The following is a 16,410-nucleotide window of genomic DNA, read 5'->3' as shown; positions in this document are numbered from 1 at the left end:
AATAGATAGGCCATCAGCAAGCTGGAGAACGAGCGAAGCCAGTAATATGACTATTGAAGTCCAAAGGCCACAGATCTGGGAAGCCAACTCTCAATGTAAGGCCAAAGGCCTAAGAGGGGTGAAGAGAAGGGCTGATATGGTGGTACAAATCCCAGCACCCCAAGCCCAGAGAACCTGGAATTCTTTCTTTTTAAAGATGGGGTCTCATTGTGTTGCCCAGACTGGTCTCAAACTCCTGGCCTCAAGCAATCCTCCTACCTCAGGCTCCCAAGTAGCTGGGATGACAGAAGTCCAAAGGCAGGAGAAGAAGGGTATCCCAGCTCAAGGAAAAAGAGAAAGTGAATTTATTTTCCTTTCCTCAGCCTTTTTATTCTTTCCATGCCCTCCAGCTGATTGGATGGTGTCCGCCAAGATTGAGGGCGGATCTTCCTCACTCATCCACAGACTGACACACCCATCTCCTTTGGAAACACTCTCACAGACACGTTCAGAAATTATGCCTTGCCAGCTATGTAGGTAGCCCTTCGTTTAGTTAGTTTAGTTGACACCTAAAATTAGCCAACACAGTGAGTAATCACATTAGAATTCTATTTGCATGTTTATTTCATATGGCGATTATTTGTTGCCTTTAACAAAGATACTACTTTTTAAAATCATATTTATAAGAAAGGATTGACTAAGATTTGGTGTATAATGACAAAGGCATACTTTTTGTAATTTATGTATGGTATTCATTAGCATAGTGTTACAACTATATTTTCCAAACTAAAAACCAGAAGTTGTATGCCTTTTTTGTGTGTCAGGAGACAGCCTGTGAAATACATTAAGACTTTGAAAATTTGGAATTTCCAGGCCATGAAATGACTTTTTAGTCTGGCATTAGAATCATATCTGGAGCTTTTAAAAAACTACCAATTGGTGTCCCTCTTTTCATTCTGACTCAGGAAGCTTTATAGGTAGGTCTGATGTGCACCTTACTTGGGATCCACTAATTTATGGAAATAGTTGGATAGGATATCCAGGATTTGGACCATCTAAAAAAACCCAGACTAAAATCCAGGGGACTGTGTTTAATAAAGGTAGGATTTCTCATAAATGGTTATCAGAAGAGTAGACTCTGAAATTATAACTTACCGGAGTACTTCTCCCTCTCTTCATTTTCTTTTCTATGTGGTGTCTATCTGGTCACACTTAGTTGTAGCACAGCTCAGAAATTCTGTTGACTGTGTATACAGCTACCCAACTTACGGCCCCTTTGTACAGTATAGACTTTAAAGTTATTATGGGACAGTTTCTATAATTGTTGGAATATTACATATATGTATTTCTTGTCTCACCCCCTATAATGTTTTTTCTTGTTACTGTTACTGAAGTTTTCAGAGGTAACAGATAGCTCAGGTTTCCAGGTGAGAAGTATAAAGAGTCTTTTATATCAGACTGAAAGAGAATGAAAGAACAGCCTTGGGAAAGTAAAATTACTAGTGTCTCCTCCCTTAAGAACCATAAGAAGTTTGAAGTGAAAAGACTTAAAGATTATCTAGTGTGGGTTCCAATTTTACTATAAGTAAAATTAAGCTGAGAAAGGAGGATTGACTTGCCCAAGAGGGCACAAGTATTTTATAGAGAAATAGATTAAAATTCAAATAATTGTATAGTTAAAAAAAAGAAATAGGACTCTTTTCATAATTTAAAGTTTGAATTAAGCTGTTTTACAGTAAATATTTTTATTTTCTGAGCTTTCAAAAATGTATAAATGTTATTCTTATTAATTATTAATGTCCTCAAAAATAGAAGAGCCCAAATAATATTAGTCATAGTTTAAAGGAAAGAAAACCTTTGATCCAATATCTTAGAGTTATAAAAGAAAAAGGGTCTACCATTAGTTGAATATGTCAACATACTAGAGAAATTTCTGTCATATTGCTGCAGGTTTTTGTCCCCTGAGTGAGAAATAGGAAATTTACAGGAAACATAGTCATTCTACAGATAAACAATTGTTTTCCATCCGTTGCTTATAGAATTAAAAGCCATATGGTTGTTTTTATCTTTCCATTCAATTGATTGGGAAATAATTGAGCAGGTTTGTTTAAGTTTTTTATTCTTTATAGTAATGCTCCAGTAATGTATCTTTAATAAACTTACTCTGTTTGTTTGCTTTTTTTCTTCTTCAATGAATATCAGTTAAAGAGAAGCTGACTGCGGATCCAGACAGTGAAATAGCTACAACCAGCCTAAGGGTTTCTCTACTATGTCCAGTAAGTGTTAACTATTAATTTGCTTTCCAGAAAGTTTAACATACATTTTCTCTTTTTATTAAGTATTTTTACTATTTGAGAAATTCTGTTTACTTCTAAAATATATCCACCATTGTTACAGTTTATGAAAAGTGGAAAGACATCTAAGCATTGCATTTGGAATCTAAACAAGTCTTTAAAAATGATCTACTCTTAGTAAGACATATGTAAATATGGCCTGTGATTAATGACCATCTCTCAGGCTGAAGTGTAAAATCTCAAAATAAGAAATGTTTATTGTCTCAGTGTATTTATAAAAATTTTACATTTATTTATTTGTTTTTATTATTATTATTTTTTTGAGATGGAGTTTCGCTCTTGTTGCCCAGGCTGGAGTGCAATGGTGCCATCTCAGCTCACCACAACCTCTGCCTCCCAGGTTCAGGCGATTTTCCTGCCTCAGCCTCCTGAGTAGCTGGGATTATAGGCATGCCCCATCACGCCTGGCTGATTTTGTATTTTTAGGAGAGATGGGATTTCTCCATGTTGGTCAGGCTGGTCTCGAACTCCCGACCTCAGGTGATCCACCTGCCTCGGACTCCCAAAGTGCTGGGACTACAGGTGTGAGCCACCGCACCTGGCCAAAAATTTTACTTAAGATAGTACCTTTCTGAGTAAAAATCTAGCCATGATTACCCACACGTCTTATTTAACCATTTTGCCAACAATGACCACATTATAACAATTCACCAATTAAAAACTTCTGTTCAGCCTAAATGCTGAATTTGTTATACATATAAAAAAACCTTGAGATATTTTAAGCCAGAAAATGAGGTCAGAATCAATCATTTTCATGAAATAAATATATGGTCCCAAGACTTAACCAAATTATTAAACCTGTAAAGGAAAAGGTCTCAAAAAAATGTTACACTAATTTGATGTTAGGCTCATTGGTAGGGGTGGTGGTTGAATATGGCCATACGAAAATATGTGAAAAATTAATAATAAATTACCTTGACATTTTGGTTACTTTTCTATAATTAATCCAATTAATCATATTTCAATTGGGGAGAAAGAATGAAAGGACACATCTGTTTCCTGATTTGTCTGATTGTTCAGACAGGCCTGATATTGAAAGCTTTTGATACTGAGATCCTATTAATCTCAGATAATGATGAAGTTACTGTATTCTTAAAGAAACAGAATTTAAATAGAAATTAAATGTTATTTGTAATTACAAATATTAGTCTTTTGTAATTTATGAAACTTCAAACATGAAAAAATTAGTAGATCATGAATTAGTTTCTGTAAGTTATAGAAAAAATTACAATGAAGTTAATTGAAATCATCAAATTGTATCATTGTGTATATATGTAACGTTTATTTTTATTCATTTTTATAATAAAGCCAATTTTTTTCTTGCGAAAAATATTTTGACTCCAAGCTTTTTATATTAGTGTTAAAAATTCTTTAAGTAACCAGGTAAATGTTATAACAGCTTAGGTTGTAAAGGAGACTGGTGTGGATTTTTGTGTGTGTGGTTTTTTTGTTTTTTTTTCTTTTCGTGCTTAGAAAAATGATTCACAGACTGGGGAAGTAGAGGGTGAGAAAAAGACAAATTTTTATAAAAAGGTAAAAAGATGTATACTTATTCTACCCTCTTTCTCCGAAACCCTGATTTATCCATTCCCCCATCTGTTGTTCTTTGCCACCTCATTTTGTTGTAAAACACCAATTCAGAAAATACAATATGTTTAGAAAAGTACATACACTTCCTTTTCCATTTAAATCACTGGAAAAAGTATTGTTTTTCTGCAATCTCACTTAAAAGTGTTTATAGTTGTACTAATATATATGATGCTTTATGTTTAGCACATACATGAAGCATTTATTCATATAAATATGCACACCAATATAAATCTTAGAAGTTTTATTTGTGGAACTGTGTTTTAATTCTGTAGTGCAGGTGCTCATCTCTGTATTATTAGAAACTATTAATCACATTTTGATCTTTGCACCTTTATTTATTTATTTTTTTTGAGACAGGGTTTCACTTTGTCACCCAGGCTGGAGTGCAGTGCTGTCATCTCAGGTCACTGCAGCCTCCACCTCCCAGGTTCAATTAATGCTCCTGCTTCAACCCCCCAAGTAGCTGGGACTACCAGCACGTGCCACCACACCCAGCTAATTTTTGCATTTTTTTTGTAGAGACAAGGTCTTGGGGCCGGGTGCAATGTCTCACGCCTATAATCCCAGCACTTTGGGAGGCCGAGGCGGGCAGATCACAAGGTCAGGAGATCGAGACCATCTTGGCTAACATGGTGAAACCCCGTCTCTACTAAAAATACAAAAAATTAGTCGGGCGTGGTGGCGGGCGCCTGTAATCCCAGCTACTCAGGAGGCTGAAGCAGGAGAATGGCGTGAACCTGGGAGGTGGAGCTTGCAGTGAGCCAAGATGGCGCCACTGCACTCCAGCCTGGGGGACAGAGCAAGATTCCGTCTCCAAAAAAAAAAAAAAGATCTTGATATGTTGCCCAGGCTGGTCATGGACTTCTGGCCTCAAGCAATCCTCCTGCCTTGGCCTCCCTTGGGATTACAGGCATGAGCCACCACGCCCGGACAGCAGTTCATTTTAAATTGACATCTGCTTTAAAAATTCAGATTATAAAACAAAACAACTATATATGTATATTGTGTGTGTGTGTTTGTGTAAAATGTATAATTATAATACTTTCATGGGTTTCTATTTGGCTAAAGGGATAATCCCTTACAGTTATTCTGAAATAGTAAGATCATATATTTTAGGTATGTTTTTACTCAAAAATAAAATTTAATAATACCTATATATCAAATTTATAGGATAATAAAAGAGATTTGTTCTCTTTGAAATATGTAAATATGATGTCTTACCGTGCATTACAATTGCCCTTGTTGTGATGTACAGAGCTCAAAATAAATGAGTTTCTGTTGTTTCTGTGCCATTTAGCTAAAGGCAACAAAAATAATTAAAAATGTTTTTACTCTTTGGGAATTTTATGGTTCTGATTTATTAAAAATAGAGGTGGAGGAGTCTGAAAAACTGCTTTGTAAACCCAAATACACATGACATGGAATTGATAGAAGAAAAGAAGATAAACTCTGGAAATGTATTTATGAAATATTTATTATTGTGAAAAAAACTTGTGAAATTATTCTTTTTTTTTTTTTTTTTGAGACAGAGTTTCGCTCTGTCACCCAGGCTGGAATACAGTGGCCAGATCTTGGCTCACTGCAACCTCCACCTCCCAGGTTCAAGCGATTCCCCTGCATCAGCCTCCCAAGTAGCTGGAGCTACAGGTGCACACCACCACGCCTGGCTAATTTTTTGTATTTTTAGTAGAGATGGGGTTTCACCGTGTTGGCCAGGCTGGTCTCAAACTCCTGACCTCAGGTGATCTGCCTGCCTTAGCTTCCCAAAGTGCTGGGATTACAGGTGTGAGCCACCACTCCCAGCCTTTTTAAAGTTTTATTTTTTGAGACAGAGTCTTGTTCTGTTGCCCAGGCTGGAGTGCAGTGGTGCGATCTCAGCTCACTGCAACCTCCACTTCCCGGGTTCAAGCAATTCTCCTGCCTCAACCTCCTGAGTAGCTGGTATTACAGGCGCCTGTCACCACGCCCGGCTAATTTTTGTATTTTTATTGGAGACGAGGTTTCACCATGTTGGCCAGGCTAGTCTGGAACTCCTGACCTCAAGTGATCCGCCTGCCTCAGCCTCCCAAAGTGATGGGATTACGGGTGTGAGCCACTGTGCCCAGCTGAAATTGTTTTTAATGTCACGCTTTTTCCTTTCCTTTTGCAAGGAAAAAGCATGTTTTATTGACATTTTAGGGCTTTTTAAAAATATAAGTTGGTTAAAACTTTTATCTAGAATGTTTTCTCTTGCAGCATCATCAGTTACTAATATAGATAGCACTCTTATTGTAAAGTTAGTGGCATTAGAAAACACATTTGAGAGTTAAAGTGCTTATTTGCAAATAATGCAAACATAATTTATGTCCTATAAAGGGAAAGGAAGAATTTGTAATCACAAGATGAAGACGTTCAAAGCTCAGCTTCTCTCCTGATACCAAGTTAGAGAAAATCGCTCTCTGTTTTTCAGATAATTATTTAGAATTTAGTGATTTTTTTAAAAAAATCAGGAATATGAGAATTACAATAGTTATTTTATGATTCTAAGGCTTTTGTGTGACAGCTAATAATGCATTTGAAAGTGAACTTTTGCTTTCATGTACCCATTTATGTCTTTCTTGTACCATTTCTGTGTCAGTATTCCTTAAAAACTCTATAGGTAACCTTATCAGTATAGCTGAAGATAAAGGCTTGAGAGTTGCTCTCTTGCCTAAAAGATATGAACTGACAGCTGGAGATCATGGGGTAAAGGTATGTGAGATGAAGGCCTTTGGAAAACAGCTGCTTTTCAGAGTATAAATTTCATGGCCTATGGCTTGGATTCTGAAACAGTCTTTATTTCTTATCATCTTATCTGTTGTTTTCATAAATGATCAGAAGTAGTCTGATAGTTCTATAGTTCATAAACCTTGTGTACTACTACTGTATTTGTCTAGAATTTTTAGTCTGTGGTTTCTGTACTTAGTATTAAGGCAATAGCAAAAGTACCTTATAAAATAGGAATTTGTATTTCATAGATAAGTTAAGGTCTGACATAAGATATAAAATGTAACTTGGCACCACCAACCAGATTGCTATTTGGAAAATGTTTCTGAACTAATGCAACATGATATCTTGCCTAATGGTAATTTTTCTGTTATAATAGCTACTTTGTTCTTTTGGCCTTTTTATCAGGTGCTTATGTAAATCAAATCATAAAAAATTGGCTGGGCAGGTGGCTCACGCCTATAATGCCAGCACTTTGGGAGGCCAAGGTGTGCAGATCACTTGAGGCCAGGAGTTTGAGACCAGTGTGGCCAACATGGCGAAACCCCGTCTCTACTAGAAATGCAAAAATTAGCCAGGCATGGTGGCACCTGCCTATAATCCCAGCTACTTGGGAGGCTGAGACAGGAGAATTGCTTGCGAGAGTCTTTCTCAAAAAATAAAAAAATTAAAGTTGAGTAGAAATGCAGTAAGGGAGTCTAATGAAGCTGTTTAATACTTTGTGAGCCCAGAGTAAAAGAATGACTACTAAGCTGAGGTTTGGGTGGGTCTCCTAGTGTACAAAGTGATTTAAAGCAAATATGTTTCTGTACTTTAATTAATACTATTGTTATTTATTGAAAACTTACTATATGTCAGGTACTATGTAGTAAACATAATTGAATCCCCACAATCATATTGTGTGGATCCCATTTTTATCCCCATTTTACAAAACTGAGCCTCTGAGTGATTAAGTAAAATAACATCAGGATTCACACAGTAGGTAGGTAGTGGGGCCAGGATTCATTCTAACACCAGAACTCACACTCAGGCTGCACTATAAATTACTGAGTACGACCTGCATACCTTCCATGAGTGGTGCCTCCTGGAATTGCCCATCATGCACAACTGAAGCCTTATCAGTGCACAGGACTGTCTTACTGCTGTATATTTCCAAGTATGGGGACAAGGAAATTAGTCCAACCTGTTTCTAGTAGGAGGAGACACATATAAACAAAAATATGCAGTTGTGCATGCCTTAATGATGGGGATGCCTTTTGAGAAATGCAGTATTAGGGGATTTTGTTGTTATTCAACAGAAACATCATAGGTGTGCTTACACAAACCTAGATGGTATAGCTTACGATGTACCTTGGCCTATTGCTCCTAGGCTGCAAAACTGTACATCATATTACAAAACTGAATACCGTAGGCAGTTGTAACACAATGCTAAGTATTTGTGTAGCTAAACATAGAAAAGGTACAGTAAAAACTATAAAAGATGAAAAACGGTACACCTGTATGGGGCACTTACTATGAATGGAGCTTACACGACTGGAAGTTGCTCTAAATAAGTCAGTGAGTGGTGAGCAAATGTGAAGGTCTAGGACATCACTTTATATCACTGTAGACTTTGTAAACACTGTACACTTTGGCTACAGTAAATTGAAAATATTTTTCTTCAGTAATAAACCTTAGCTTACTGTAACTTTTTTTTTTTTTTTTGAGACAGAGTCTCCCTCTGTCACCCAGGCTGGAGTGTAGTGGTGCGATCTTGGCTCACGGTAACCTCTGCCTCCCAGGCTCAAGCAATTCTCCTGCCCCTCAGCCTCCCAAGTAGCTGGGATCCCAGACGTGTGCCACCATGCCTGGCTAGTTTTTGTATTTTTAGTAGAGACGGAGTTACGCCATGTCGGCCAGACTGGTCTCAAACTCCTGATCTCAGGTGATCCTCCCTCCTCGGCCTCCCAAAGTGCTGGGATTACTGGCGTGAGCCACCGCACCTGGCCACTGTAACTTTTTTATTTTATAAGCTTTTTATTTTTTTAACTTTTGACTCTTGTAATAACAACACTTAGCTTAAAACACAAGCACATTGTATAGCTGTACAAAAATATTTTCTTTATATCCTTATTCTATAAGCTTTTTTCTATTTTTAACATTTTTTACTTTTATTTTCTACTTTTTAAACTCTTTTGTTAAAAACTAAGACACAAACACACATTAGCCTAGGCCTACACAGGGTATATATATTTCATATATATATATATATATATATGAAAGAAAAATATAAAGGCTTGAAAAGAATATGAGTTAAATGAGGAAAAGATTCTTGGCTTGCTTAGATCAATTTCGGGGAAATGTGCAATTTCCTAGTCTACCAGGAAATTAATTGTCATTTGGGGCCCAAAATAATGGCTTTGATACCAGTGATTTACTGTGTCTCTAAGAAAGGCATTTAACCTTTCTGGGCCTCTTTTACTTTCTCTAAATTAACACTGTTTCCTCCTTATTTCAACCAGATGTAGCCATGATGAATAAAAATAGAACACTGAACATGCTATAAACTTACTGAGACTAGAGCAATGCCAGTTTACAATATCAGAAGTATAACCTGGAGGGACCTAGAGTAAAAACTGGTAACTCCCTTCTGTGTACTCCCAACTCTACACTCCTGCATATGATTACAATCAAGCACCACATAACATTTTGGTCAACAATGAACCGCATATACGATGGAGGTCTTCAAATTATGTACAGTACATAATACCTGATAATAGGCAGCCATGTTACTGGTTTCTGTATTTACTATACTTTTTATCATTATTTTGGAGTGTACTCCCTTTACTTATATATATTTAAAAGTTAACTGTAAAACAGCCTCAGGCAGGTCCTTCAGGAGGTGTTCCAGAAGAAGGCACTGTTACCATAGGAGAGAACAGCTCCATGTCTGTTACTGCCATTGAAGACCTTCCAGTGGGACAAATGTGAAGGTCTAGTAAAAAATGTTAAAAATAGAAAAAAGCTTATAGAATAAGGATATAAAGAAAATATTTTTGTACAGCTATACAATGTGCTTGTGTTTTAAGCTAAGTGTTGTTATTACAAGAGTCAATTCATATATATATGAATATATATATATGTATATATTACTTTAAGTTCTATGGTACATGTGCACAACGTGCAGGTTTGTTACATAGGTATACATGTGCCGTGTTGGTTTGCTGCACCCATTAACTCGTCATTTACATTAGGTATTTTTCCTAATGCTATCCCTCCCCCAACCCCCCACCCCACAACAGGCCCCGGTGTGTGATGTTCCCTGCCCTGTGTCCAAGTGTTCTCATTGTTCAGTTCCCACCTATGAGTGAGAACATGCGATGTTTGGTTTTCTGTCCTTGTGATAGTTTGCTCAGAATGATGGTTTCCAGCTTCATCCATGTCCCTGCAAAGGACACGAACTCATCCTTTTTTATGGCTGCATAGTATTCCATGGTGTATATGTGCCACATTTTCTTAATTCAGTCTATCATTGATGGACATTTGGGTTGGTTCCAAGTCTCTGCTGTTGTGAATAGTGCCGCAATAAACATACGTGTCCAATGTGTCTTTTTAAGTAGCATGATTTATAATCCTTTGGGTATATACCCAGTAATGGGATTGCTGGATCAAATGGTATTTCTAGTTCCAGATCCTTGAGGAATTGCCACACTGTCTTCCACAATGGTTGAACTAGTTTACAGTCCCACCAACAGTGTAAAAGCATTCTTTTTTCTCCACATCCTCTCCAGCACAAGCATTTATATTTTTGAAGTTCACAAATCTTTTCCTGGTACTTGGCAAATAATGTGGTTATTGAAAGTAGATAACTTCTCTACTATATGGCCATTGTGGGATCTGGGGACTCTACAGTGGTACAAGCTGGCTTCCGGGGAATGAGATAGTGATATGGTACCTCCCTGTGCAGGTTTCTGGGTGGCTTCTCTGCCTTGGGCTAAAGCTAGCAGCTCAGGGACCAGACGAAGCAGATTTCCTCTTCCTGGATAGACTCAACCCGTGTCAGCTGAAGCAATATTTGCAGGGCAAGAAGTCTCCTAACATGCTGGAGATGCTAGAGGTCCAGGGCTGTAGGCTGAATTGCTCGTGATGGTTCCCAGTGAGGAAGCAATGCAGAGTGTGTGCACCTGCCTTCCTCCTCAGAGCTGCCACTTGGCAATTATGCCAAACATCATGGGGGATGATCACTATTGATTCAGTTTTGTCCTGTGAACTACTCTCATTCATAGATAAGACTGATAGCAAATATCAATGCATCTCTGTATTGTGCAGTATTTAATAAGACATTCTTTATTTTCCCTAATCCCTAGTTAGGTGGTTCTTAAATTTTTTTGGATCAAGGACTGCTTTAAGAATTTGAGAAAAGCTGGGCACAGTGGTGTGCGCCTGTATCCCCAGCTACTCTGGAGGCTGAGGCAGGAGGATTGCTTGAGCCCAGGAGTTTGAGGCTATAGTGTGCTACGATTGTGCCTGTGAATAGAGTTGGCACTTCAGCCTGGGCAGTATAGCAAGACCCCATCTCTTAAAAAAACTGGTGAAAGCACTCTCTCCAGAAAAATGCACACACGAAATTTTGAATATAATTCAAGGGGTTTATGACCCTCTCCACCAAAAGCTGATCTGTGAGCTGTGGATTTTAGTAAATAACTCTTGTTGTAGACTTTCCATAGTCATTTCATTTGATAGCCAAAGAAATACTGTAATTTTTTAACCTACGGACATTTCACAGGAAATGTGTTTAATGTTCTTCTACATTGATGAAAAGTAAACACCGTATGCTTTAAATCAGCATGCCTACCTGTTGTGTTCTAGGAAATTTTTGTCAAAGCTTAAATGTTGAATAGCAGTTATCTAATATTTACTTTTTCTCCCTTTTTAAAGCTTGGTAAAATGCGGCTGACAATTCCGTGTCGAGCCCTTACATGTTCTCATCTACAATGTTTTGACGCAACTCTTTACATTCAGATGAATGAGAAAAAACCAACCTGGGTTTGTCCTGTCTGTGATAAGAAGGCTCCATATGAACACCTTATTATTGATGGGTATGTTACTTTAAGTGCTTTTGGTACCTTGAAATCACCATATATTATCTGGGTTTGTTACACATCAGATTTGGGATGAAAATTCGAAGTTACATATTTGTAGGATTTTTGTGAGTCTGCAAACCAATATTTTCAAAGTAATTTATTTCAAATTAGTGTTATGAATATTTTATCTTTTTAAATTGATGTTCCCTTGTTTTGAAAATGCGTGTGTTACTGTCAGTGCCTTCTGGCATTTGTCATTTAAAGCACTGGTGGTTTTAAGCAGGGTGTGCTTATACCTTTTCCTTTTCCTGTCATTAGTCCATCCATCCCTAGATATGCAGACCATATTGGAAAAAGAATGTATGGGGAAATTTGGGTTAACTCAGGTTCATCCAAAATTGGGCTTTTCAATAGAAGTTAGCCTGTTTCTGGAGATTAGATCCACTTTCAGTCATGGTCTTCTTTTTCTTTTTTGTCTTGCCCACCTATAGCATCACAAAACCAATTATTGCTTTTAACACCCCTTTGTTTCATCTATCCTACCAGACATCTTGGAATGTTCCTCTAAATTTTCTGCTATTCTGCAGCCTCCTTTCCCCCCCCACTTTTTGCCACTAAACAAAAACAAATTGTGAAAAGGAGGACATCTCCTTGATTTTTTGAGGGTTGCGGGGGTAGAGACAGTCTTGGCATTTTGCCCAAGCTGATCTCGAATTCCTGGGCTCAAGTGATCCTCCTGCCTTGGCCTCCCAAAGTGCTGAGATTACAGGCATGTGAGCCACCGCACCCGGCCTCTACTTAGTATTTCCTGTACTTTCTAGCAAAACACTTAAGGCAACTTACCTGTAGTATTTAAGAAAACATAGGAGCCTAAAGGTGGTAATATCAGAAATTGAGTATATTTAGCAATACAAGTGTAACCTGAAGCTTGAAAGATGTCAGACCAGTCATGGGAAAACAAATAAACAAACAACATGTAACTTAAATGTTTTATGTTTAATTTTTCAGAAGTGACGATCATTTACTAGTAAATCAGAATTAAATGGTAATGTTTTCCAACTTTATATGTTACATAGCTTTAGGTTCTCTCATTTTTTGTTATAAAAGCCATGTACACACATACTCTTTTAAAGAAAAATTGAAAAACACAGGAAAATAAAAAGCTTTTTTTGGTATATAATTTTCTGATTTTTGTCTTTCCATAATTGTGATTGTACACTGTTAATAATTTTTGTCCTTTGGTTTCATTTAACATTATAACCTAAGAATTTGGCCATAATTAATTTTATGCTTTCTTTATACATGTTTTTAAATGTCTGTTACGATACTTTATCAAAGAGATTTAACCTTTGATTACATATTTGTATATGTATTGCTTTAGTTTATCAAATAAGACATGCTTATTGTGGGCAATTTAGAATATGCAGAAAAGTATAAAGAAGAAAAATAAATACCCATGAAGATACCACCCAGAGGTAACTACTGTCTATATACTACTCACACAGAATTTTATTTTTGAAATGAAGCTTTCTTTTGTTGACCTTTTCTCACTTTTTGTGAACATTTTCCCATATGATTAAAAATCTTTGAAAATGTCATTTTTCATGGTCACATGATATTTTCTTACATAAATGTGACATAAATTAGGCAGCTATATTCCTAGTTAGCACTAGATTTTAAGAATAAATATAACTTAAGTTGTTCAACCTTTATTTTCATTTAAAATATATTCTAAGGATGAACTGTTTTCTTATAGCTTGTTTATGGAAATCCTAAAGTACTGTACAGACTGTGATGAAATACAATTTAAGGAGGATGGCACTTGGGCACCGATGAGATCGAAAAAGGAAGTACAAGAAGTTTCTGCCTCTTACAATGGAGTCGACGGTGAGTAGTTCTTCACAAGGAAGGGGCAGTCTCCCTACTGCTGTAAGTCTGGTTTTCAATATTAAAATCCATATATTTTTAAAAATCACTGAGCAGTTTGTGGATAGCTTAATAATTCCTATTAACTTATTGATTAAATGTTCAGAAGTAATAGAACTCCTTTTAAATTCACTTTTTTGCCAGCTTTAAAAAATTTACTGATAGAAGATTTCAAAGTAATGTAATATAATTAGTCATTTGTAAACTCATACTTTTGAAACTGTACCCATTTTAAATTTTTAACAGATTTGGTACAGAGTAGTAAAGGTTCTTTTTTCATTTATTTTTTCCTGGCTTTTAGTATGTTTTTGCTATAAAGAGACTATGAGTTTTGAAAATGCTAACATCGTATTTCTTAAGTATGTCAGATACTATACAGACAAAAATTAATATACCGTCTGTGCTCTCAAATTACTTTTCTTCTGAAGTGGACATAAGATACATTTTGATTGTTTGCTCTAATTCAGTAATTTATTATTTTGAAAAATAATTTACCGTTATTAAATAATAGTTTTAAACTTAGAAGAACGGAGCCACTGTTGGTTTTCTACTCTCTGGCTCCAACAATATTGTGAATCTAAACTGTAACTGATAAACTATAGTGACAGTGAGAAAAGAGAGATGTCATGGCTCTTCCTTTGCCTTGTATTTTAATCATTCCCATGTAGGATGCTTGAGCTCCACATTGGAGCATCAGGTAGCATCTCACCACCAGTCCTCAAATAAAAACAAGAAAGTAGAAGTGATTGACCTAACCATAGACAGTTCATCTGATGAAGAGGAAGAAGAGCCATCTGCCAAGAGGACCTGTCCTTCTCTATCTCCCACATCACCACTAAATAATAAAGGGTAAGTGCTGAGACATTAAAAAAAAAAGTAATCGTGAAAATTAACTTGGCAAATAGGGATTAAAGACTTGCCAAATAAAATGATTCTTGATTGTGAAACTTAACTTAGCAATCAAAGAATAGTTTGAATTTTTCCCAGGTTTGTAATACTCTGGAGGGATTGGGGTAATGCACTAAAAGGGTACTTGGATATAGTATTCTTCATATCAAAAGATGATTCTAGTACCGTGGTTCTCAAACTGTGGTGTATGTACATCAGAATTACCTGAGAGCTTAATAAAATGCATACATTGCTCCCCTGTGTTTGAGTCAGGAGTAGAGACTAAGAAAATTTGTCTTTCTAGGCCAGGCGTGGTGTCTCACGCCTGTAATCCCAAGACTTTGGGAGGCTGAGGCAGGTGGATTGTCCGAGCTCAGGAGTTTGAGACCAGCCTGGGCAACATGGTGAAACCTTGTCTCTACCAAAATACAAAAATTAGCCAAGCGTGGTGGCATGCGTCTGTAATCTCAGCTACTCTAGAGGGTAAGGCAGGAGAATCGCTTGAACCCAGGAGATGGAGGTTGCAGTGAGCCAAGATCGCACCATTGCACTCCAGCCTGGGCAACAGAGCGAGACTCTGTCTCAAAAGAAAAGAAAAGAAAATTTGTATTTCTAGTAAGTTCCCAGGTGATCCTGCTCCTGCTCACAGGATGTAGAACATTTGTTCAAATGAGAATGTATGCTGTAAAATTCACCCCAAGTTGAATGTTTCAAGTGGAAAGCAGAGGAAGACCAATGATTTAAATCTGCCTCAGAATGTGAATGAGGCTGGCAGTGAATGACTTCTGTTGCAGTATACAACATTTCCCACTTTGCAGACTTTTCTCCCATATTTTCCATTAGTCTTATATCAATAACAGTGTACCTAGGTTATACTTCAGTTCATGAAACATTGTTATCTACTTTGTATAAAACACCCTCAGCTGAGCATGGATGATAATAAAATGAGTAAGTACAGTCTTAACCTTAAAGAGCTTAGCACTTTCTAGGGGGTGGTAAAACAAGTAGCATACTCCGACTGTACTCTCAAAACAGGCTGTTAGTCCTGTAGACACATCAGGGATTCTGAGCAAGATTTCTAATTGTGCTGAAGCACAATTGTAGCACACTAATTGTAAATCTAGAAATAGACGTGTCCCATTTTTAGGTATAAAGCAGGAGAATCACATGGCCTGTTGTAACTGAATAGAAGCTAACCAGAAACTCTTCCAGCAAGCAGTAGGGACTAAAGAAAGAATGTAGGAGAGAGAAGGAAAGTCCATAGATGGCATCGTTACAGCACCAGATCAAGAGCAGGCATTTCTGTGCCTGGAGTCAAATCATTTTCAGGTTTGACATTGTATGATGAGGTTAATGATTTCAGTCAGTTCGAGACCAGCCTGGGCAACATGGTAAAACCCTGTCTCTACCAAAAAATTAGCTGGGTATGGCGCTGTGTTCCTGTTGTCCCAACTATTCAGAGGGCTGAGGTGGGAGGATCACTTGAACCTGGGAGGTGGAGGTTGCAGTGAGCTAAGATCGTGCCACTGCACGCCAACCTGGGTGACAGAATGAGACCTCATCTCAAAAAACGATAAGATTTCAATCAAACATATTTCACACATTGGTATTTTCATTCTAGAGTAGTCTATCTTGGCATACAGACAGAAACAAAGACATTAAAAACAGTATCATCATTCTAAACAAAGTTAATAATTTAAGCACAAATCCTACTCTTACGAACATGACCTCTGATAAAAGCCTACCTTGATGGCTATAACCCAGCAAGCCTGACCTTGTTATTACACCAATGTATTTTATGTCTGAGTAGGAGAAAAGGAAAAGTCACGTTACCTAAAGTTAGAACAAGTATCTATAGAATTTCA

The 16,410-nt window shown here is 37.1% G+C and overlaps 1 protein-coding gene across 5 annotated transcripts in view; it reads left to right on the top strand.

Annotated features, from left to right (window-relative positions):
* Positions 1 to 16,410, top strand: part of PIAS1 (protein inhibitor of activated STAT 1) — a 228,363-nt gene that overhangs the window by 199,000 nt on the left and 12,953 nt on the right. For all 5 annotated transcript variants that reach the window (XM_058427857.1, XM_032175708.2, XM_058427859.1 and 2 more), the window contains exons 8-11: positions 2,182 to 2,255; positions 11,586 to 11,746; positions 13,488 to 13,618; positions 14,326 to 14,506. In XM_058427857.1, the coding sequence (XP_058283840.1) occupies positions 2,182 to 2,255; positions 11,586 to 11,746; positions 13,488 to 13,618; positions 14,326 to 14,506 (547 nt within the window). The remainder of the gene's footprint in view (positions 1 to 2,181; positions 2,256 to 11,585; positions 11,747 to 13,487; positions 13,619 to 14,325; positions 14,507 to 16,410) is intronic.

Source organism: Hylobates moloch, unplaced genomic scaffold, assembly GCF_009828535.3.
Source record: "Hylobates moloch isolate HMO894 unplaced genomic scaffold, HMol_V3 SCAFFOLD_14, whole genome shotgun sequence".
NCBI lineage: Eukaryota > Metazoa > Chordata > Mammalia > Primates > Hylobatidae > Hylobates > Hylobates moloch.
The sequence above is the reverse complement of the archived record's forward strand: the minus strand, read 5'-3'. Positions and strand labels throughout refer to the sequence as shown.